General features: G+C 47.0%; 1 protein-coding gene across 1 annotated transcript in view; it reads left to right on the forward strand.

The window, feature by feature from the left end:
• The window catches only part of UBE2O (ubiquitin conjugating enzyme E2 O), a 61,512-nt gene that overhangs the window by 32,674 nt on the left and 6,007 nt on the right, over positions 1-22,831 (forward strand). The window contains exons 3-16 of the mRNA XM_065647765.1: positions 3,491-3,601; positions 4,517-4,614; positions 6,117-6,180; positions 7,949-8,092; positions 8,741-8,850; positions 9,702-9,852; positions 10,654-11,159; positions 13,969-14,123; positions 15,476-15,588; positions 16,679-16,804; positions 17,959-18,048; positions 20,358-21,015; positions 21,934-22,070; positions 22,597-22,800. Of these exons, the coding sequence (XP_065503837.1) occupies positions 3,491-3,601; positions 4,517-4,614; positions 6,117-6,180; positions 7,949-8,092; positions 8,741-8,850; positions 9,702-9,852; positions 10,654-11,159; positions 13,969-14,123; positions 15,476-15,588; positions 16,679-16,804; positions 17,959-18,048; positions 20,358-21,015; positions 21,934-22,070; positions 22,597-22,800 (2,667 nt within the window). The remainder of the gene's footprint in view (positions 1-3,490; positions 3,602-4,516; positions 4,615-6,116; positions 6,181-7,948; positions 8,093-8,740; positions 8,851-9,701; positions 9,853-10,653; positions 11,160-13,968; positions 14,124-15,475; positions 15,589-16,678; positions 16,805-17,958; positions 18,049-20,357; positions 21,016-21,933; positions 22,071-22,596; positions 22,801-22,831) is intronic.

Here is a 22,831-nt window from a genome sequence, read left to right on the forward strand (position 1 = left end):
AGTATAACTCAATTTTTACTCTCCCCTCTATTCAAAAGCATAGTGAATCTGAAGTCATCTGAAGATGACTTATGCTTCACCTTCCCCTCAAGTATGTTCTCAGTGTCCATGGTAAATGAAACAAACTCCTTTTATCCCAAAGACTACCATCACTTTGTTAATCAGATGTATTGCAAAAATCAAAAAAGCATTTAAAACAGAAAATCCGCAAGTGTCAGCCTGCCAAATTCAGGATGTGGGGTGGTTGCCCTGCACCAGTTGGCCTGGCAAATGCACAATGTGGAACTTATTCTGTATTCACCACACTCTCTTAGGGCTTGTTTTTAACCTTGGGCGGGAAGGACTCAAAATCCTCTCTTCTTCAAGAAGAGAGAGCCGAGTCAAATTCATCAGCTGCTCGTCCAGCACAGAAAGTGGGGAAACACTGCTTCAGGGAGTAACACAAAATGAGACCATTTTCTCTGAATGCAGTTGTGCCTGTAAGTCTAATCCAGCTGGATGAGAAGTAGTGAAGGTGGCAGAGTTCATTTTTCCAGGTGATACACTAATTTTGGGGAAAGAATATAAATAGGTCTGTAATCTGTCGGACAGCTGGATTTTGTTGCTTCAAAGGGTGCTGGGCTATGCTGTGCCTTTTAAATAAAGGAATAAGTGAAGATCCCCTTTTTAGAAGAGAGTGTGTTGAGGGAAAGAGTAGAAGGCTGGGAGGTAGAAATGGGACTGAAACTTGTGCTTGCTGAGCTGCTGTTCATTTAGATGGTAGTTTGTTGGTCTGCCTTAAAGCTGCCTCTGGAAGGAAAAGTCACTTCTGCATCCATTCACTGCTTAAATATTCAGTATCTCCAGCATGGTGCACGTTGTCAGGGTACCAGAAGAAGGAGGAAAGTCTAGGGAGTGCACTTAGTTCTGGTGTGAGTGGGGCTTGAACCCATCAACTAACAAAGATCAGTCACCTCCCTCCTCCAGTTCTGATGTTGGGATTGGTGGAAATTGTTTTTTGCAACGGAACTGTGAGATGTCAGCTCATTTCATTTGGCCACTCCTTTAACGGGAGCATCTAACAAACAGGATGGGACAGTTACATTCAAGCAGGCTGGTGGGAGCCGTGCTCTGACCACAGAGCTGCCCTGGAAGACAAGGAGCAAGTTGGTGACTCCTTGCTCCAGGACTGCGTTGCTGAGCGCTGCTGTAATTTCACGGAGTGATTCAGCAGAACCCCTCAGCCTGCAAATGTGTCGCAGGCTAATGTTTCATGTGACAGTGAAATAAATAACTTCATAATAAACAAAGGTTCAGTGGCAGGTGAGGGAGGAGACCTGTGACTCAACAGCCCTTTAGCTTCTGGGGCTGCTTTACAACATCGATCTCTGCTTTCTTAACCACAGACAGTGCTCTGCTCGCTCAAGCGTTTCGTAACTGGAAGGAGAAGCAAGATGAACTAAACCCAGCACTTTTGCCCATGAAAAGGTGGCACCCAGCTGCGATAGATGGGAGACACATTCGTAGGGTGGTGCCAGCACCTTCTCCATGGGGAAACTGTCAGAGAATGGACAGAGGGTATTGGTGTATGTCAGTGGCCCCAGTCCTGGTTTTATTACTTGTTATTCTTTCACCATCAATAAAAGAGGGGATTTAGGCCCAGAGACAAGGTGACCCACAGAAACTGCAGGTGTTGGATTGTATTGTGTCTCAGAGCTGCTGTCATGTTGGCTGCTGATACAGGAAAAATTAATTCTGAAATGCTCAGTGTTGGTAGGCCAAGGTTGGTTGTTGGTTTTTTTTTTTTTGATGATTTTTTTACATTCTGACTACTAAGAAATAAAAAAACCCAGCCTGAACTGCAGAGCACAGGCAGGGGATGGACTGGACATACTTAATTTAGTTTAATCCGGAGGAAAAGCAGGGTGAGCGTTTGCGTTCTGGCCTGCAGAAGCTGTGGGTTTGTTGAGCAGGTGCCACTTCTGAGCAGGCCTTGCTCATCCTACAGCTCCAGTCCTGCTGGCAGCAGCTGTCGTGAATCCCCTGTCGTTCTGGCAAACCCTTTTCAGGTGAGGTTATGGTGCAGCTCTGGGCTCTGTCCTGCAGCCCGTGCAGGCTGCAAGCTCCATTATGCTCAGCTGCCGTGTCTAACAATAGAGTGAGGAAAGGCTGCCTTTGCTTCCCAGCCTTTCTAGAAAGAAATGGGAGTGATACATGGAGCAGCTGGAGAGCATGAACCTGCTCCCGGGGATGTGGAGCGCGGGGTTTGTGTGATGCGGCAGGCAGGTGGAAAGCACGCCAGCCAAACGGGCTGAGCAATCTGCCCAGGAATTATCCTGGACCACGGGCGTCTGTAGGGTGTCTTTGCTCTCACCACCAGTCCTCGAGATGAGACGGGATTAGATGAGCGCCAACAAACTCCTCGGCTCCCAAAAGGGCTGCCCAGGGCTCCGAGTGAAAGCCTTGAATAAATATTTAACGTGGTCAAAAGAACAGCATGTTTGTAAGTGGACTGAGCAAACAAATCCACTTCTCACAGAGTATAAGCCCTTCGAGTGTTACGCTCAAGTCCTGTTGGAGCAGAGACCTTGATGTTTGAGATAAGGACAGCTTCAGAATTTGCCGATAGCAGGGCAGTTGTCGTGCTGGCCCTCAGACAGCTTTTATAATGGACTTGTGGTCTTTAATAAATAAGAGTATTGATTGTCCCAGCTGTCAGGAGTCAGGGCAGCTGCCATGTTTGACAGTGTTTGGGTTAGCAACCCTTCCTTGCAGGCCTGCGCCATATGTGTGAGCAACGTGCATATTGCGTGCTCCCTGCCAAACTATCCCCAGAAGGCTCTTGACAGCATGCATTATTTTCCTGGGGACAAAAAAGATTAAAACTTTGCTAAAAAGTGAGGGGGCTAATGACAACCATCTCATAATTGGACCAACTGTAAATTATCTGGCTTGAAACCTTGAAATCTGATGAAAGGTGCCAGATTTTTTGATGGCAGCAAGTGAAGACCATTTATAATGTCCTCCTGCAAAATCAAATTTTACGTGAGAAGTCACAGATAGCTTTAAAGGTTTTCTCTTGTGTTCTGGGGCTGATCTTCTACCTCTGCTGGCTCAGAGCAATACCTGCAGGATGGTCCTATGGAGTTGCAGAGATCTGCTCGGTTGAATAGACCAAGGAGTCACACAGATCTTAAAGCCAGTAAATGCGAATCCCCTGTTGTAGTGTGGTCTCATTTGGCCAGATGCAGGAGTCTCTGGACTGCTGCACTAGCAGCCATTGCAAATTTTAACTGGGAAGAAAACACTACAGGTCTTTTAATAGTGATCTCACCTTCTGAGTTGTCTTAGGGTCATGTGAAATGCCCCTTCAGAAGAAGGGTCTGAAGGACGTGAGGAGGGTTTACTCTTGAGGCTTGTCTCTGCACTTCCCATCTGTACACAGTGCATGTACATGTGTATCCAGGACCTTCCATGGGTGATAAACCCTTCTTCTCTTTTGTGTTTCCAGGACAGCCAGTGTGGGACTGTAATTGATGTCAACATAGAGTGTGCTGTGAAGCTGGTTGGAACCAACTGCATCCTCTACCCTGTCAACAGCAAAGACCTGCAACATATCTGGGTGAGAACACGGCCGAGACACATGTGGGAGCCAGGGGTGCGTGGCGTGGAGTGATGCTGCTGTGTTCCAAGTGACACATGCAAGGGAGGCATCCATATAGCGCAAGATGCATCTGCGGTTTGGTTTTATTTTAAACTTACTGTAAGCATCCTCCCTGGAAGGCGGCGATGCAGCATTGCCTCATCTCCCCATCTGTTCTGTGTCTCTGATCACACCGCTGAGACCAAATTGACGTGGAGAGGGTTGGGTTGACATTAAATTGTGTGAGAACTTCTGCACTGAGATGGGCTGGTGTGACAACCTGACTGGGGCAGCCCCATGGCAGTGGCACAGAGCTGCCGAGCTGCAGCATTGTTATTGTTAAACAGACTAAAAATGCTCAGAGGAGTCAAGTATCTTTCTGTTGACGTGGAACAGTCTGGAACATTCCTGGTTCTCCCTCTTTAGGGAGTGGGTGATTTTTCCAGAGACCAGGTGGGATAGGATTTCATAATCCTTTTTCTTCTGAGAAAAAGGTAATTTGGGAGTGAAGAGCAAGAGTGTCAGTCTTTCTCAAGAAACAGCTTGTTGGAAGGGCAGTGGGACACAGGCTTCTCTGCTTGGGGTGGAATATTAGGCTCAGTAATAAAAATTCATTGTTAATATTGCCTGAAGGCAAGCGTGACTTAGAAAGTTTAAGATCTGAAGAAAAAAATCCCAGAAAGCCTGAGCTATATAACTGGAGAATCCAGGCTGCGTGCTGACTGTCAAGCAACCTGTTCAATGTACATTTATTCCAGTTTACAGTAAGATCTGTAGTTGCTGTATAAATCCCTTTGAGATTGCTATCTAGCCTGCATTGTGTGAGTACGTACTTGATGGCTCAAAGTACAAGCGTTGATGTTTTTAAGGTTTTGTTTCCTGTTTTCTTCACAGCCGTTCATGTATGGTGACTACATAGCCTATGACTGCTGGCTGGGCAAGGTCTATGATTTGAAGAACCAGGTCATCCTCAAGCTTTCCAACGGAGCCAGGTACTTCTTTCTATTGAAGACTGTCCCCTTGGGTTTCATGACCGTGATCGGTTTTAAGAGAGCTAAAAGAAGACCGGGCTTCTCATCCACACACTGAGTTATCTGCTTGTGCTAACTTTACATGTAGAGTAAGAAAACATCTTTCTCTGAAAACACTGAGATTCATTGTTCACCTTCTGGAAAAGCTGTTGTCTGAAAGGTGACGATTTTTTTTCAATCGCTGCAGATCAGTGCTCCAGAATTAAAGCACGTTGGTCTTTAAACTGCTCATCTCCCATGGAAAAGTGGTTGTTAAAGATAGATCAAATATTCCAGACCTTTTCTCAGTAGGAGAGCATAACTTAACGGAGGTGCAGGGAAGGAGATTTCTTATTTAAAAAGAAAAAAATAAAATCTGTGGAGAAACCTGCAGGCTAGTGGTTTTTATCAAAGACAAAAAGGCAGCCCCAAATTGAACAGCTTTGCTTTTGCACTGTTATTTGCAACTGTATTAGGAGTGTTTTTTCAATGCAGACATACTCCATAGTTGTATCTCTAGAGAGATTTAACCAGAGAGATTTAAAGAAATACCTAGTTAAATTATTTTGTAGTTCTGCAAAGCCAGCAGAAGGATCTGAATTCTGTTCCTTGTGCATGTTGGACAGTTACTTGTGGACCACTCTGAATTTGCTATGTTCACTCTAGTACTGAGCCCCGTCTCGTCCAACAGACTTCTATTATTGATGCAAGTGGAGGAAGGAGCTAGTGGAGAGCCAAGAGGCTTATAGGCCTGGCAGCTGGGGAATAACCCATCTGTCTTGTAAATTGAGTGTTGACATTGATGCTTAAAAAAAAAAAAAGGAAAAAAAACAAACCCACAGCCCTGCAGCCAGCTCTGAGTCTTTCAAAGAAAGGCGAGTAATGCGAGAGCTATAACAGGTGATTGGTGGATGTGTCTGAGATTTTGATTGTTTTAGCTTTTGGTTAAATGAGGCTGGAAGGCTCTTACACATATGTTAAACTGGGAGTGAAAAATAGCTACACTTCTCTGTCTGTATCGCCTGCAGCTACTGGTACAATTTAAAACCTTGCTTGGTTTCTGTTACGAGCTCATGCATGGCTATGTAAAGTGAGGTAGCTGTTCTCAAAATCTCTTCCTAGTGAATCATTTGAAATCCCACTAGAACTCGCTCTGGAAATTAAGCTGTTACTGAAGCAAGTGTACGCAAATTGCCTTTAGAGTCCAGCATTGGTATGAATAACAAACGGGACCTTTGTAGCAGGCAAGTCTTGTCCAGCACCCCGCCTATTACTTAATTATTTTAATTTTTTTCACATGCTGAATGGAACCTTTAGATACCAGGCAATGCTTTTATAGCTTGTCTATAACCAGTTTTGCTCTGGACCATAAAGGCTCTCGGCAATATACTGCTGGGCGTATGGATGGACCCGCTCAGGCAGTGGCTGTTTGCTTTAGAGGTGGGTGGCTCTGGAAATATGACTGTTTCTTGCCTGTTTTCCAGGTGTTCTATGAGCACAGAAGACGGAGCCAAGCTGTATGACGTCTGTCCTCACGTCAGTGACTCGGTGAGCTTCTGGTTCTCCTGAGAGTCTTTTGATCAGCTTCATCTTGTAAGGTTTTTGTGCAGGAGGGAGAGGGAAGGCAAAACCATAGGCATTTGTAAATCTGAAAAATTAAATGGTGCATCACAGCTGAAAAACACTTAACTAGATCTTTACTTGAAGTAAGTGCAACAGGATGTAGCTTTAAGGTAATATTGGTAATGAGCGGGTTTCAAGGAGATATTACAATTAGTACATCCAACTGGTTTCTTTGCAAACAACTTGCGTAACGTGCAGTCAGATGGCTGATGTCAAGGCAGTTCACTGTCTGTTCATTTTATCTGTACGTGCCTAAAAAGGCTCTTACTCCATTTAATGCTTTCAAAATTGTTCCCCTTCTGGAAAAGGTCATATTGTTTAAAAGGTGTCCTGCTAGAAGCATGTTTCCAGATCATATAAAATACTGTCTCTCTTGCTATTGTCATGCATCACATTCTCTGTATGCAGACCTGCCACCATACTGGAATTTTCTAAATCACGTGGTGGGAAGGGTTTTGCTAACTTTTGGGTAAAACAGAGTGCCCTGTGTGGTGATGGGATCTAACCTTTCACCTTCAAAGGCTGACGACAGCTTTCTTTTTCTTCCGAATGCCATCAGTAGGGCCTTGCTGCACTCCTGGCAGCAATATTGGGAGTTGACTGAGAATGACGTGTATTTCTTAGGAACTAGCAATGCAGTCAGCCCTTATCCTTCCCAGCCTTCAAAGCAAAGGTCCCTTTGATCTAAAACTGCACTTCTGTTAAAATTTGCCTGTTTCTTGAAGAGTAAATGGAATATCAGTTTAATAGGATGTGCTGCTGTGGTTTTCTTGTTCTGCACACAAAAGGTGTGGTCTGTTGCTAGATATTCTCCAGTGTCCTAGTCTCTGCTGCTTTGGGTTGTGCAGTGTGTTTTCTGCTCGCTAAATGGATGCTGTAGCAGCAATTTTGAGATACCTTGTTTGAAGTCAGGCTGCCTTTAAAAGGTACATATTCCTCTGGAGATTTGCGGCTTGGTCTGAAACGTGAGTTGTCTCCAGTGCTTCTCTTGATCCTGTACTCAGAATTGCTGTGCGTTAGATTCTTACTTAGATCTTGTCACACTGCTCTTATCCTTTCTGACAAATTACAAGACTCGATACAGTTTTGTGCTCAGTATGTTATCTACCCTAAACTGCTCTGCCCACCCCCACATTCTGAATCTTCAGCTCAAAGTTAGTCTAAATAGCAGTGGGAAAGAACTCCAGGACTGCGATTGTTGTGTTTATCATCCTGTTTTGTTTTCAGGGAAGTGTCACATTAACTAATCCGCTTAAGACAGGAGTAATACGTACACACTTAATTTGACAAGCAGAGGAGTGAAGGCAAGCGTCCTCTGGCTCTGAAAGCTGTAGGTGCTTGAATTGGAGCATGGAAAAAGAGAGGGGTGTCCTTGCCTGGGACTCAGCCCACATTGGCTACCTCATTACTGAGAACAATTGTGTGGAAACCCACATCTTTTTCCTCCAGGTACCTTTGCTTCTCCTCTACTGAGTCAGTCCAGTAGGGATGTGTGACAGAGCAGGTTGCTATAGGAACTGCTGGGCTGACTTCAGGAGAGGAATGAGCTTTAAGAAATGGGCAACTTGCAGACTTTTCCTTTGCGGTTCATCTTACTGATGATGAATGAGAGAAAAGAAATGCCGGAATCTTAAATCTTAAAAGCAAGAGTCCTTTATGCTGTTTTTTTTTTCCCCTTCCCTTCTCCCGCCAGGGTCTCTTCTTTGATGATTCATATGGCTTTTATCCTGGGCAAGTCCTCATCGGACCTTCAAAAGTCTTCTCCAGCGTGCAGTGGCTCTCGGGTGTGAAGCCTGTTCTGAGCACAAAGAGCAAGTTCAGAGTGGTGGTGGAAGAGGTAAGGACTGGCAAGCAGACACACGGCCACCTTCTGCACAGAACAGTCCCCGGCTGGTGTTTTGGAGCAGAGTCAGCTTGCCATGGTAACCTTCCAAGAGCAAACGCACTGTGGCTCTGCTTTTCTGAGGTGACAACTTTCTCATTGTGGACTGACGGGACTTTTGAGCGTGGCTTGGCGTTTCTTCCCAAGGGTCCCTGCTGGCACTCTTTAAGGTGAATTGTGTGCCAGTATACTTAAAGTCAGTACTGCAGATCATTAGGGTAGTAGAAACACCTCTTCTACTGAAACTTAAAGTTTCATGCTATACAAAAAGAGAGGAATGTTGCTGACTCTTTGCTGAAAGAGGCAGCAGTTCCAAGTCCATGTCTCTTTGTGACATTAACTGCAGATTCATATGTACCATAGCTTTCTTCCCAAGCCAGATGTCATCTTTCTTGAAAGTAAAAACAGTAGAAGCTCTTGGCATTGCTGAGAGCCATGCTATGAGAGCATTGTAGTGGTCCTGGATGTGGTGAAACTGTGCTTGGACATCTTAAATGATAAAAGCAGGTTTGCTGCTTTGCTGTGCTTAAACATTCAGATCTTAGACACTGGTCTAGGAAAGCCTCTGAAAAATTAAGTTATTTCTGTCTCTTTACATTCTAGGTCCAGGTGGTAGAACTAAAGGTTACTTGGATCACTAAAAGCTTCTGTCCTGGAGGTACTGACAGTGTGAGCCCTCCTCCCTCGATAATCAGCCAGGAGAACCTGTCCAGGTGAGATCAGTTGAAAACCCTTTTTCATGGCCTGCACAGACTATGTGTGACATGCTGCCTACCAGCTGTTAGACACAATGCTACTCTTTCCAGTGGTTGGTTGGTTGGTTTGTTTTTTCTCCTTGTGTGACTATGTATTCCAGAGCTTTAAAGATGTGAGATAATAGCTTCAACATTAGTTTAGCAGACACTTGAGTTACCAGTACAGGGACTGGCATCCCACCAGTCCTTTCCAAGTACTCTCCAACTGACAAGTGCATCGAAGAAAGTAGTTTCTGGCATCACTTCAGTTTTTCCTGTGTCCTTCTGCTTGTGTCTGGAGCAGGCCACATCTTTTACGGGTTTGTGTGCAATAGGCAGCTTTGGTGTCCTGCTCTGGACCCAGGCTGGTGCTGAGGGATCATCTGGTGCCCTCTGCAGGCTACAGCTGCAAAAATGGGCTGGACAAAATTCAGAAAGAAAAAGTCAAATGAATAATAGCACAATGCAGTGTAGTTCCTGCCTGGAGCTCATGAGGAAGCTGGAGGAGAGGAGCTCTGGGATAACAGTAAAAAAAAAAAAAAAGCCAACTTCAAAGGTGTCTTGGCAGCTGTCTCTGGGAGAGAGAGCAAGAAGGAGAGGAGTGATTGGTGTCTCACCCAAACTCTTTGTATCCCCACCCAGTCCCTGATGAGATTCCCACTCCTCCTTTAGAATTGTGTGCCTGGAAAAAATTTGGTGTGGTGTTGGCTTCTGCCACCACAGCAGTGCCGTTGGTATGGTGTCACGCCAGCCTTGCAAAGGCCCTGGTCACTGCCGGGTTCTGTTACTGCTTTTGTGCTTTGCTCATGGCCGTTTTCCTCTTCTGCCAGGGTAAAGCGTCTGGGGTGCTTTGACCATGCCCAAAGGCAGCTTGGAGAAAGGTGCCTCTATGTGTTCCCAGACAAAGTGGAACCCGCAAAAATCACATGTGAATGCCCCGAGAGGAACTGTGTCCTGGGCGAAGGAGCAGTTGCCAGAAAGGTGAGTTGAGGGGTCAAAAGCAGCATGGACTTCTCTAAGTGTTTCTGGTCACTGTGGCTTTTAAAGCAGAAATCTTCCTGGTAGTCGTGTGGTCTGAAATGTGACTCCTGAAGTGGTGGTTGTAAAGTTGTAAAGAGTAACAGCCTCATGTTGCCAGCAGCAAAGTCACCTTGTACAGCAGTCTCACTGCACTGAGGCACGCAGCTAATGCTGCCAGAGAACATGAACAGGACCTTGAGCACAGAGGTGTCACCTTGCAGGGGTCCAGCTGTGTCTGAGCTGATGTGCTCTGACAGCCGGGACAGTTACGCGTGTCGCTTTCATTAACGTGACCTCAGGTTTCTTATGGAGCTGAACTGTTCAGTTAAATACTTGCCACAGGGAGACAAGAAAGAATTCCCTGCTTCCTAGGCCAAGTGAGTCACGCTATGGCTTCTGCACACTGGCTGTAGAGCAGCGGTGTTCCTAGAATAACAGGATATCAGCAGTGTGAATGGTGACCTCCCTGCTTAGCTGCATCTGTTACACAGATTAACTTGTGCAGCCTCTTGTGACCTTCCATAACAAAAAGTTCAGAACATGCTTAAAATAGCCTTAAGGAGCAAAACTTGCTTTCCTCAGACTAGTCCTGAGTAAAGCACTGGTGAGATGCCGGTTTGCAGAATGTGCTGGTGCAGGTGAACTGTGCAGAGGCCCATGAGGTGCTGTTTTCTTCTGTGTCCAAGCAAACCTTTCCCCAGGCTGGCTGGCAGCTTGCTGAGTGTATGGATGTATTGTCTGACCCAGATCTGCTTTGTCTAGGTGAGGCGGCTGCTGAAGAAGCAGATAGTGAAGATCATGTCGTGTTCCACAGAGCCTCAGGGTACCACTGAAGCTGCTGACAAAGAGTCTACTGCAGCTGCTGACCAAAAATCAGAAGAGCTTAAGCCTGCATCAAAGTGTGAGCTGGATGACTCTTCCAACAGTGCACCAGGTTCTGGGGAGAGGAAGGAGGAGCAGCCTGAAGAAATGGGGAAGGAGAAAGGGGGAACAGCGACACGGCAGCAGCAGCAGCCTCCCTTTCTGCTCAAAGACGAAGGGTCGTCTGACTACCGGCTTCAGTCCATGGAGCAAGATGCTGACGATGAGGCAGCTGATGACACCGATGACACTAGCTCTGTCACCTCTTCCGCTAGCTCCACTGCCTCATCCCAGAGTGGCAGTGGCACCAGCCGCAAGAAAAGCATCCCTCTTTCCATCAAAAACTTGAAGCGGAAGCACAAGAAGAAGAAGACCAAGATTTCACGAGAGTTTAAGCCCGGAGACAGGTGAGTTGGATTTCCAAACCCAGGTATACTTGCCAAAATCTCCCTTATCAAAGTTCTTAGATGTAAACCACCTCCACAGCTTGGGTAGATGATGATGGTATGTCTTGTGTTAGTAACCAACAGCGATTATCTTGTGATGACTGTGCAGTGGCCTGTGTGAAATCAGCTTGGTCGTAGTCCAGCTTCTGATGAAACTGGGGCCACGTGATGTGACACCGACGCTGTTTTATTTCAGCTACACCTCAGGGCATTGACAGAATCTCTGTGCTGCGCTAGACTCTGTATGCAGAGAAAGAGACAGGTGACTCCAGATCATACAGCTTCAACATGACACTAATTGGTCACCTCATTGGCAACTTCTACAAAGATGCTGAGATGGACCATGAACAGGCATTTTATCCTCTGCAGGCTGTCTCCAGACCAGCATGGAGCTCTGTGCTGGCAGGGGTTCATGCTGCAGTGGTCTCTGTTATCCTTACCCTGCTCTGGAGAGAAATCTGCAACTTTTGCCAGCAGTATACTTTTTATTGGATTTTTAATGAACAAAATGCACTCCTTGAGAGCCTTGGAGGAATTGATTTCAGTAGTTTTGGGGGGGGAGCATTGTGTGTATCTGCCCATTTCTAGATAAAATGAGATCTCAGCAGCTCTTACCTTTTTCCTGACTTGAGAATGTTTTAAACTGTTTTCAGGGGATGCAAAGACATCTGATGACTGGCTAGCCTGTCTTGCTGGCTTCCCTGGCCTACTTAGTTGTATACAGATCCTGCATCAGAGATGAACTAGTGCAAAATAATAGGAGAGAATCCTCCCAGAAAAGTGACATGATCAGGATTCAAGGGATCCAGTAGTTTGAGAAAGCCCTGAACTTCATTGGCATTTTGTTTAGGTATTTTAGTTTTGCCTGTATGCAAGGAGAGCCGTTCTTTCAGTCCCCGTGGGTTTTGAGGAAATTGGATTTGAAGGTCACAAACCTCAGCAGAGCAGTATTTGAGTGAAAGAAAAAATGGGGGTGTGTGATAGAATCAGTTTCCAGGAACTCTGGGTTCACTTTTCACTTCTCAACCCCATACCGAGTGTCTCTACTTCACTAACGGTTTTGTTAAGCAGAGTTTAGCTAGTAAACCTAAGAGCTTTTGCACCATATAAGCAGTGGGGAGAAATCCCTGTGACAAGACAGATTCCTGTGCTGGATCTGGGCAGCTCCGTACAAGGAAAGGCAGAGATCAGGTGTTGGGACACTTTGCAGAGATGACCATGTCACAGAGAATATGAAAGAGGCTTTTTCAGCACAGAGTGTGAAACCTTGCTGATACTTTCAAGGGCTTGTGTGGCAGCTGGTCACAGCTCAGTATGAGGGATCTTCACTGCGTTAATATTCAGATGAAGCCGGTGAGACCATCAGTAGGTGCTGCCAAGCGCTGCTGGAAAATGCAGAGTGGCTGGGCTCGCTGCAGTTTGTCACCACGTCTGATGTGTCAGCTCGTGGCATCTCTGAAGGCCAGGGGCCAGCTCAGCATGTGGCTTCACCATCATTTAGTGACCTGCTGCAGCTCTCTGGGCAGCACGTAGGCCCCTGGTTATTTTTTAGTGAGGATATACAGGGGTTTTTATTAATGTCAAGTCGTGATTTATATTTGTGAAGCTGCACAAACTGCGCTGCAGACAGGACTGTATCGTTTCCGTGGGCAGCCTGTCTCTCCACTCTCGCATCCTCAGCTGCACTTCCCTCAAGGAACCATCTGCTGGCATGTCACCCACCACACCTGACCTCTTCCAGACTTTCTTCTCTGATAATTTCTGTTGTTGAGTGCTGGCCCTACTAGAAACTTCATGTTATTTCCATTTACAAATATTTCTCTGATATTCATAGAAACGGGGCTGGGAGAAAACAGTTGTATTTGCCTATTGTGCCTTCTGTATGGTTTGACTTCAAAGGAACATAAATGCAGCACTTGTGTTACGGCTCAAAGGCCTGGCCAGCAAAATAAGGAAAAGATTTAAAATCAGCATGAGGTTCAGTTTGTTCTGTGCTGTAGGAGAGATGAAAATGGTGGAGGGCTCATTAGAAGAGTCTGCCCAGCCAGACCGCAGCTCCGTTCCTCCTGCCCCCGAGCAACTTGCCTTTCCAAGCAACTCTGTCAAGCTCCACCACGGAGCACCAGCATGTGGTCCATTGTTGCATGTTTGGGTTTCATTTCTGAGCTGCAGAGACACACATGCATGTGTCTGAACAGCTGGGAAGGAGATTTTTTTTCTTTCTTAAACAAAATCCTTTTGCTTTACCCACATTCAATATGTTGCCTCCTTTTCTTTTTTTTTTTCCCCTCACTTTCTGGAAGGGCTGAGATGGATGCTGCTTTATCTTTCCAGTCCCATGCTCCTCTAGCTTCAAAGACTCCTCAGAGCTGCTGGGCTGGAAGGTGCTTCAGTGGAGAAGATTTGAAGTTTTGAAGTATTTGAAGCTCCTGTCTTGCCTCTGCCAGGGGTAGAAAGTGGGTGCTTGTAGCTGTTGATTTGTTCCACTAGGAATAAAAGTGAGCTCAGCATCGGTTCCCTGGAAAGCAAGTCCTCCTGCAATATAGACTTGGAGCAATATAACATCTGCAGTGACTGAGAACCCATCAAAACCAAGCCTGCTGTGTAGCTGCTTCCACTGGGACTAGATGTGATTTCCTGACCCGCTCCCCAGCCTGACGATACGTGTGTCTTTGTGTTGCTGAGATCCATCTTGATTCCTGATGCATCATATTTTGATTGTGCTCATGCATGTTTCCTCTGGTAACTCGTTGCCTTTCTGTGTTCCCAGGGTTGCTGTAGAGGTGGTGACCACGATGACTTCAGCTGACGTGATGTGGCAGGATGGCACCGTGGAGACAAACATTCGCTCCAACGAGCTGATTCCAGTCCATCATCTGGACAACAACGAGTTCTGCCCTGGGGATTTTGTGGTGGACAAAAGAGGTATTGGGTGTCAAAACAATGCTCTCCTAGGGGGACAAACATGCTCTTAATTGCAAAGTGTTCTTCAATCTGGATCTCCTAATGTACATTGTAGCCCTTTTTATGGTGACTGATAGTTGTACTCACTTGAGGTAGGCACAAGAGCCTAATAAGGGACAGACAATGATTCAGCCAACTTAACATGAATGTCAGCAGAGAGTTGTTATTTAAATACCAAAGTTGAGCTATGACAACAAGCAAGATGTGGAAGGAATAAATGCCAAGGAACAGAGCTAGGATTCCCAGTATTTCTGTAGAGGTGGCTCACCTTCTCCTTCAAAGTGTGAATGGTATCTCTTTTATTCACCAAACCAATTGATGGTACTAATGAGGGTCACAGTACAAGTTCAAGGAGACTTACAGTTTTTGGATATGAAATATTGATGGCACACCATCTGGCTCTCAGCTCCTTTTCTAGCAGGGTTAGACCTTCAACAGTGAGGAGCACAAGATATTGTCAGGCTGGGAAGAGGGAAAGCTGGCTTAGCAAAAAAAATGCTGTTTTGCATTGACCATTTCTGATGAGTAATAGTCTGGTGCTGTGGATTAGATATAGTTTGTGGAAACTAAAGTTATCCATCAGCTCCAGCTCTATGATTCTAGTTTGGCCCCTGGGAATCTGTATTCCTCTGTGTGTCAGACATGCTCTCCAAGCAGCCTGGGGTGCATGCAGTTCCTCGTGTCCCCTGCTAAGCATGTTGGGTGGTGGATCCTTGTCAGCCAGATAAATGTGCAAGATGTCTGGATGTCAGCGTGCTGGATAACAGCCCAGGCCTAGAGGTGGCCTAGCCCCAGCTTTGATGCTGTTGGATCCCTGATGCATGCATGAGCACATGTATCCCTGCCTGCATCCTGCCTGCCTTCCACCTTTGCTCTCCAGTCTGTTTTTCCAGAGCAGCAAAACTGTTGTGGGTGGCATATTTCTAGATGAAGAACTTGGCAGCCAGGGCAGCTCTCTGGAAGCTCTTGGCCAGCCTGTCCAAAAACACTGACAGCCTTGGTGTGGAGCTGGTTTGGAGAGCAGAGCAGTAAGGTGACAGTGTGTTATTTCTTGGTGACAGCTCGGAAGTGGTTTCAAAGTGGATGTGTTCACCCAGTCCAATGCAACATAATCTTTTGTCTTCACACCATGCCTCATTAAAATGCAACTCATTAGCGGAGTGCAATTTTAACTGTGTAGGAAGAACATGCCATTCACAAATAGAATGTTTCAGTTGTGAGAGCTTGGGAGCTGACAGCCTCAGTTGCTGTGCAAAGTCCGCGCTGCTCCACTTAACTTTGTCTGTTTTCTCCCCTACCATTGCAACCAAAAGCTCAGAGCTCCCAAGACCCCGGGTTGTACGGAGTCGTGCAGTCTGGTGACCACATTGGCCGTACCTGCGTGGTGAAGTGGTTCAAGTTGAAACCCACCGGAGATGATGTGGAGGTGAGTGCAGGAGTCAATGCCTGTTGGAACCAGCTATGAGAAAGCGGCCACAAAACAGCACAGCCTTCACAGATAAACACAAATAAGCCTGGGAGTCAGCTCTGCGGTGGAGTTTGTCCTTGAAGATGGGAAAAGCAATGTGCTTTTGGGCCCGGGAGGCTTAGCTAGAGGTGGTGTCATTTCATATTTGTAGTTGCCTGCAAGGCAGTGAAGACCAAGCAGAGAGTTTACATCCCATAGTCAACGTCAGGCTCTAGTGTGGATGAAGATTTTTGCTGACGTTGTCACAGACAGTGATTTCTTGGGTTCACTATGTCTTTGCTATGTCTTTGCTCATGGAAAAATAATCAATTTATTGCATTTTGTCCTGCTTGCCTCTGCCAGACACTATTGCCTATATCAGCCTAATAAGTTCTTTTCAGGGCTTGTAGGAATGCTGTATTTTGTGGAGTCTTAGAATCGTAGAATCCTGATAGACTGCAGTCTAGTTGCCGATGGGAGGGGGGACTTGAACCACACAAATCTGGCATCGTGTTTTCTGCCTTAGGATGGGAGACCCTATTGTCATAACCAAGCAGGGCCCTTTGTATCCAGAAGCAGGACATAAGTCTGGCCTGGAGTTATACTCCACTTTACCCATTCCTCATTTGTAGGCTTCTGGCGCTCTTCCTCCAGTAGAAATCAATGGAAAGGTGTTTCCCACTAATTGACAAGTTTTTTTGTCAGACACTTCCTGTTGCTGTGGATGTTTCAAAAGTAAACTCTGACCCTTTGGGCCCCAATGAACTGCTTTGAGAAACTGGGGTGTTCAGAAGGGAATAAAATGTTGTTCTTGTGTGTCTTGTGATCATAGTGAACCTGAAGTAAAGGTGAGCGTGAGCAGATGAGACAGAATATCTTCTTCCTTTCCTTGTTGTGCCTTGATTGATGTGCTACAGGATGAGGTGACAAGAAGGGACATTGCAGGCTGTTGGAGCAGCTGAAAAATGACAAAAATATAACACGAAGTACTTCCAAGTGTTGAAGGTGTGCTCTGAAGGTCAGTGCAGCATCCTGGGGCTGACGTGTTCCTATTCTGTCTCCGATGCAGCTGATCGGGGAGGAGGAGGATGTGAGTGTGTACGATATTGCTGATCATCCAGACTTTCGCTTCCGCACTACTGACATCGTCATTCGCATTGGCAACTCGGATGGAGCCACAGCTAAGGAAGATGAGGTAGGTGCTGGGTGCATTTTGGTGACCACATTGTCACCAGGTATTAGTGAAGACACTTGGAAGAGTTGATAGGAGGGCATTAAGCTCCATATGGGCATCCTAAACTCCCCAGCTTGTTAGTTTTGTATCAGTGTCACCTGCTGTCACGAGTAACATATCCAGTCTCTTAAGTCTGGAGATGTAACCTTGAAATCCTTTCACCTTGGTGGCAGAGTCTATAGCAGCGCAAGAACAAAGTTGAGGTAAGAATCAAATATATGCCTGAGGGGTTTTCATAAAAACTCTTGCTTAGGATTTCAGAATAACTTCTAATATGAGGATATTCTGTGGGCTGCTCAGCAAAAGTGAAGGTGATTTGTCAGGAAACAAGTTTCACTTGGCAACAGAAGACTGCAGTTCTGGTTTTCATTGAATTGTTCTGTACGTGTTAGTTTTGTTGAGCTGATTGATCTCCTAGGGAGAGAGAGGAGACAATTTGTGTTGTAGCAGATACACTTTTTGCTAGGAAACAGGCTTCCTTACTGTGCAGGGAAGGCTTTTGAAACCGCTACCCTAAAAAGTATTCAAAGGTATAGTGTGGCTCTTATTATGGTTCTAGTTTCAGCAGCATGAAACACATCTGAGCTCTCTCAGCTGACCTAAATAACCTCCTTCCAGTGCAAAATGCTACTTACTGTGCACACCCTGTGCCAACTGTGACTTGTCTGTTCACGCCTGCGCTCTCCCTGCTGGGAGAAGCTGCTGCCCGGTGGCTGAGCGCAGGGCTGGCCGCTGGCACCCCACAAGAGGGCACCCCCATTCAGGGAAAGGGCCTGTCCTCTTGCTGACACAACCCCAGGTGCAGCCTGCCAAAAGGCCATGGCTCTGCCTCATGATCAGAAGTTGGGATCTGCTGCCAGATCGAGTCCTCCTGGTCCTCTCCTCCTTGAAGGGGAATTTCCCCCGTCTCCGTGGCGATGTTGTGGGGTTTCTTGTGGAAACCCTGTCTGTGGGGTCGTTCCTTCCCAGGGCTCCTGCCACTTTTGTGGCAGGCTGCGATCATTGCTTAGGCGGGTCTTCAGGCTGGGGAATATCTGTTTCTCCAAACCTTCCTGGCTCTGCACTGAAATACCTGGGAAAGAAAAAGTACTGACAAACCGCTCTTGTTTCCACAGCCTTCGGTCGGGCAGGTGGCTCGCGTGGATGTCAGCAGTAAAGTGGAAGTGGTGTGGGCTGACAACTCCAAGACTATCATTCTGCCTCAGGTGAGGTCCCGTTCCAGCTCACAATATCCCTGTAATTCTAAGCTGGGTGACAAATCCTGGTTTTAAATCCTGGGTGCAGAGAGATTCACTGGGTAAGGGAACCTTGCTCTGTTTATTGCTGCCTTGCTGTGTGATTGGGTGGCTTCCCACTTCTGTTAGCACACAAAAATCCTTCCTTTGTCAGGAGGACTGGGCAGCTAATTGGTCATCACTGCTCTGGAATACAGAGAACAGGAGAGCATGGGTAGGCTGTAGCTCCTGTCACAAGCTGCACTATGTTCACAGCCCTATTCCTGCTGCTCTGCAGAGCTCAGGGATCGTCAGTTCTGACTTGAACCCCAGTTCACTGCATTGCCCAGCTATGGCATTGCTGAAAGACAATTGCTTGTTCTATCTCGCTTGTGAAATGGCACTGCAGTGTTTTCTTCTGCTAAAGAAGCTCCTCCAGAAGCTGCGCTACAGCCACAGGTTGTAACCTTAGCTAACCTAGGGATCAGACCCAGACCCCTTCCCAGGAGTTGAGTGCAAACTTAAACACAGATATAGCCACACTAATCCACTTAACCTCATTGATTTGTCTTCTGCATTGGTCTAAGGTTTTTGTTGTACTGTCTTGTAATTTTATTCACTACTCCACATACAGTTTCATCCCACATCTCTTCTCTTTGTTGCCTCAAATTAAGGCAGATAGCCTAAAGATAAGACCTGCTTCTGTAGGGTCCCATCTCCATCATGGTGGCAGAGAACACCACTGCCTCCGCTGCAGAGACATGTTTGCAAGTAGAAAGCACTCGATCAAGATTTCTTTTTTAAACCGAGCAGCTCTGCATTAATTACAGTAGAATAGTCAATGCCTGCACTATGGCAGTGGAGCAGAGCGTTACAAAGCAGGCTGCTGTCTCCCTTCCCTCTGTCACATGCGCTCGGATCACCGGCACAATCGGAGCTCTGATGTGTGCTCCACAAAGGGCTGTTCTCATGCTGCGGTGCTGGGGCTCTGCAGCAGCTCCTGCTGTGTCACGCTGGTCCCTTCGATTCTGCTCATCTGCGTAATTATGGGAGTTGGGGAAACGCCAGGAGCCTGAATTATCATTTGGTAAAACCGTGATTTATCAATGCCTGTCCATGTGCCCAGAGACGAGCTGTCTGGGTGCTTTTTCTCAGATCTAAAAATAAAGATGGCATAACTGGCTAATTAACTTTCCGACTCGGATTGAGATTAGCTTCGAGGGCAGTGAGTTTTGATGGCTTTTCCTGCCTGCAGTCACTTGTGTTGAACCCAACTAACCCCTGCTGACTGCCTGTCTCCGGGTGGCACAGGCCTGGCTAAACAGAGCTGGTTCAGTTCAAGGCTTTGACAAGATGGCTGAGTGTCCATGTGCTTTAGCCTCTGGGGTTGTATCTCGCAAGATTAAGAGGATTCTTGGGCTGTCATTCAAGCGTCAGAAGCCTGTGGATAAAATGTTCCATGTTTTAACTCCTGACATAGCCCTATAAAGATGTTCTTGCTCCTCTGCGTCTATGTTGGTGCTCTTAGCTGGAGTAGGTCTATAAGCCTCTGCAGGGAAACCTTGTGAGATATGTAGTGTATACAAAAGCATGATGATAAGAGGTGAGGCTAGATGGGATGTGGATGGGTTTGCCTTCCAGTAGTGAAGGGGAGGAGAGCATTTTGTGTAAGACCTTATTCAGCAGCTTGGGTTAGGCTTTGTTGTCCCAGCTGAATTTTAAGCAGTAATGACATATAACAGCTAAAGCAGCGTAGCGGGGCTCTGAGGGCAAGTAGTGTGTGCCACAGGAGAAGAAAGCTGGTATGGGAATGTTTCCCTGGTTCCAGCATTGTCTCTGTGGAAGGATGGAGCGTGGAGGCAGCCAGACCAGGGCTCTGTGCCAACACAGATGCTGGTGCGGGAGCAGAAATACTGACTCCACATGCGATACCCAAAACCTTCTGAACTCGCTCGGCTTTCAGAAACCTTGGGGCATCCAGGTGGCTGTTTGGTGCCTGCGTGCTCTCCTCGGTGGCTGGATCTCAGCCATCTGGATTGCTGCAGCCCACCTAGAACTTGCCCTAGTTTTCCCCAGCTGCCCTGCTTTGAAAGGTGAGGATTCGTGATCCGTGCTGGTCATTGCGCACATCATTTGGATCAAACACAGTCCACCTTGTATAGATGGAAGAGGTTGAAACAGCTGAACAAATTCTAGCTGAGAGCTCCCTTTTCATGGGGAGAGCTGACTTGCCTGTATTGGGGAGAAAATCACTGTGTTTAAACCTAACTACTCTGGTGTCTTTTGTAACCTTCCTCTAGCACTTATACAACATTGAATCAGAAATTGAGGAGTCAGACTACGATTCTGTTGACGGCAGCACCAGCGGGGCGTCCTCTGAGTGGGAGGATGAAAGCGACAGCTGGGAGACAGACAATGGCCTCATGGAAGACGACCACCCAAAAATTGAGGAGTTAGAGCCTGAGGAGCCGGCAGCAGAGGAGGTGAAAAAAGTGGAGGAGCAAGTACAGGGAGCTGTGGCTATGGCAGTTGCAGATCTTGCTGCAGAGAAAGCTGGCAAGGACGGAGCCCCAAAGAGCTTCCGGGAACTAAAGGAGGCCATCAAGATCTTGGAAAGCCTGAAAAACATGACTGTGGAGCAGCTGCTGACTGGCTCTCCCACCTCCCCAACTGTGGAGCTGGAAAAACCCACTCGGGAGAAGAAGTTCTTGGACGATATTAAAAAGCTGCAGGAAAATCTAAAGAAGACTTTGGATAATGTGGCTATTGCAGAGGAAGAAAAGATGGAAGCCATGGTGGAGACAGAGAAGAAAGAAGAAAAAGCAGAAGCTCAGACACCCGTGAGGTCGGAGTGGCCCAGTGAGACACCAGTGCTCTGCCAGCAGAGTGGAGGCAAACCTGGCGTCACCTTCACCAGTGCCAAGGGAGAAGTCTTCTCCGTGTTGGAGTACGCTCCAGGTGAGTGTGTCAGGTCGGGCCGATGTGGGATAATCTGCCCTTCATTGCCATCCTTCTGTGTTTCTTTTTCTCTAAACCACTTGCTTCTAGGCCTTTTAGACTGAGTTTCTTCTCTTCTTGCTAGTCCTTTCAACAGCTCGTTAACTGGGGAAGAAAATTAAGACAACTTCTGTAGCACAATCTGTTCTGGGACTTAAATGTGGCTTTTTGGTGGCGTCTGTAGGCACTACCATAATTTCTCAAGCCACAGAAGTGGCCTTCCCATTTGTCCATGTTGGAAATAACTTTGGAGGGCTGTGGGCATCAGTTGCTTTCCATTGTGGATACTTTCTGGAAAGCTGCAGGGTTTCTTCAGGCTTTTTTACAGGGATGGATTGGTTGAGAAGCAGACCAGGAACAGCTGGTGTTCTTGTGCTGGGTGTCCTTGGTGGGTGAGTGTCCTTGTTCACTTGCGCCAATGTTAATGAGCCAAAAATAACAGAGCATCTGCTTGTGTGGTGACAGCAGAGCCCAAGGTGCTCGGCGAGCCAGGTAGCTGGGCCAGATTTGAGAAGAGAAGATGGCCAACCTATTTTAAACCTGCAGATGTATATAAATAAAGATGGGGAGCTATGCTTAGGCTTTGCATAGAAAGGGTCTGTGCGATGTGTTATTGTCCTGTCTGTGGGACAGGGCTCCTTGTGGGGCACAGGGACAATGTTGTGTGGGACCAGGAGAACAGGAGATGCAGGTTGTGGCTGCTGTGCAGTGTGGGAAGAGTCAAATAATCTCTAGGCTGCCTCCTGGCTCAGCACCAAAGCAAGTCAGCTCTTCTCTTCCAAATTACAGGTTTAACACATGGATAAATTTGCCTTCCCAAGGAACCTGTGGGAGTTCCTAAAGGCTGACTTTAATCCTGTTTTCCTTCTTGCACCACAGACAGCCATGCCTTCAAGAAAATGGAGTTCCAGCCCCCAGAAGCGAAGAAGTTCTTTAGCACCGTGCGGAAAGAGATGGCTCTCCTGGCCACCTCCCTGCCTGATGGCATCATGGTTAAAACCTTCGAGGATCGAATGGCAAGTGTCGCTCTCAGACGCCTGTGTGGTAGTGCTGGGCTCAGCATCTGGATTGCTTGTTTTGGAATTCCCTGCTTAACTTTAAGCCTTTGCGTTAGAGCCATGGGAATGTGTGCGGAATGTGAAATATGGCTGTAATTACCGTAAACGCCTGCTTTCGCATTCCCCAAGCCACGGTGACAAACAATGGCGAGCTCCTCATTGCGGAAAGCCTATTTCGGGTGCTTTGCTTGCTGTGCTGCCTGTCCCACCGAGCAGGAAAGGCAGACAGCCTGCAAGGGGCTGGTGTGAACAGTTGAGTGGCTTGTGGGGATTGCTGGCTGCCCGCTGAAGCCCTCCTTCAGATTGTGGAATCAAAGATCTGAAAGCTTGGGTTGCCACCAGGCCACAGAAAAAGTGCAGCTTCTTGCTTTAATTCTCGCAAGGGCTGAGTTAATCGCATCCCCTCTCTCCCTCTATGTAAATACAACCCTGCCAAGGTAAGAGGACATTACACAGTCCTGGCTTCTGCTGCTTCTCTCCACAGGATCTCTTCTCAGCACTTATAAAAGGCCCCACACGCACCCCCTATGAAGATGGCCTCTTCCTCTTTGATATCCAGCTCCCCAACATCTACCCTGCTGTCCCACCTCTCTTCCGCTACCTCTCCCAGTGCAGCGGGAGACTGAATCCCAACCTGTACGACAATGGCAAAGTGTGCGTCAGCCTCCTGGGGACGTGGATAGGCAAGGTAATGCTTCATTTCCCCGTCCGTGGGGAGT

Source organism: Caloenas nicobarica, chromosome 18 (assembly GCF_036013445.1).
Source record: "Caloenas nicobarica isolate bCalNic1 chromosome 18, bCalNic1.hap1, whole genome shotgun sequence".
In the NCBI taxonomy this organism is placed as follows: Eukaryota; Metazoa; Chordata; class Aves; order Columbiformes; family Columbidae; genus Caloenas; species Caloenas nicobarica.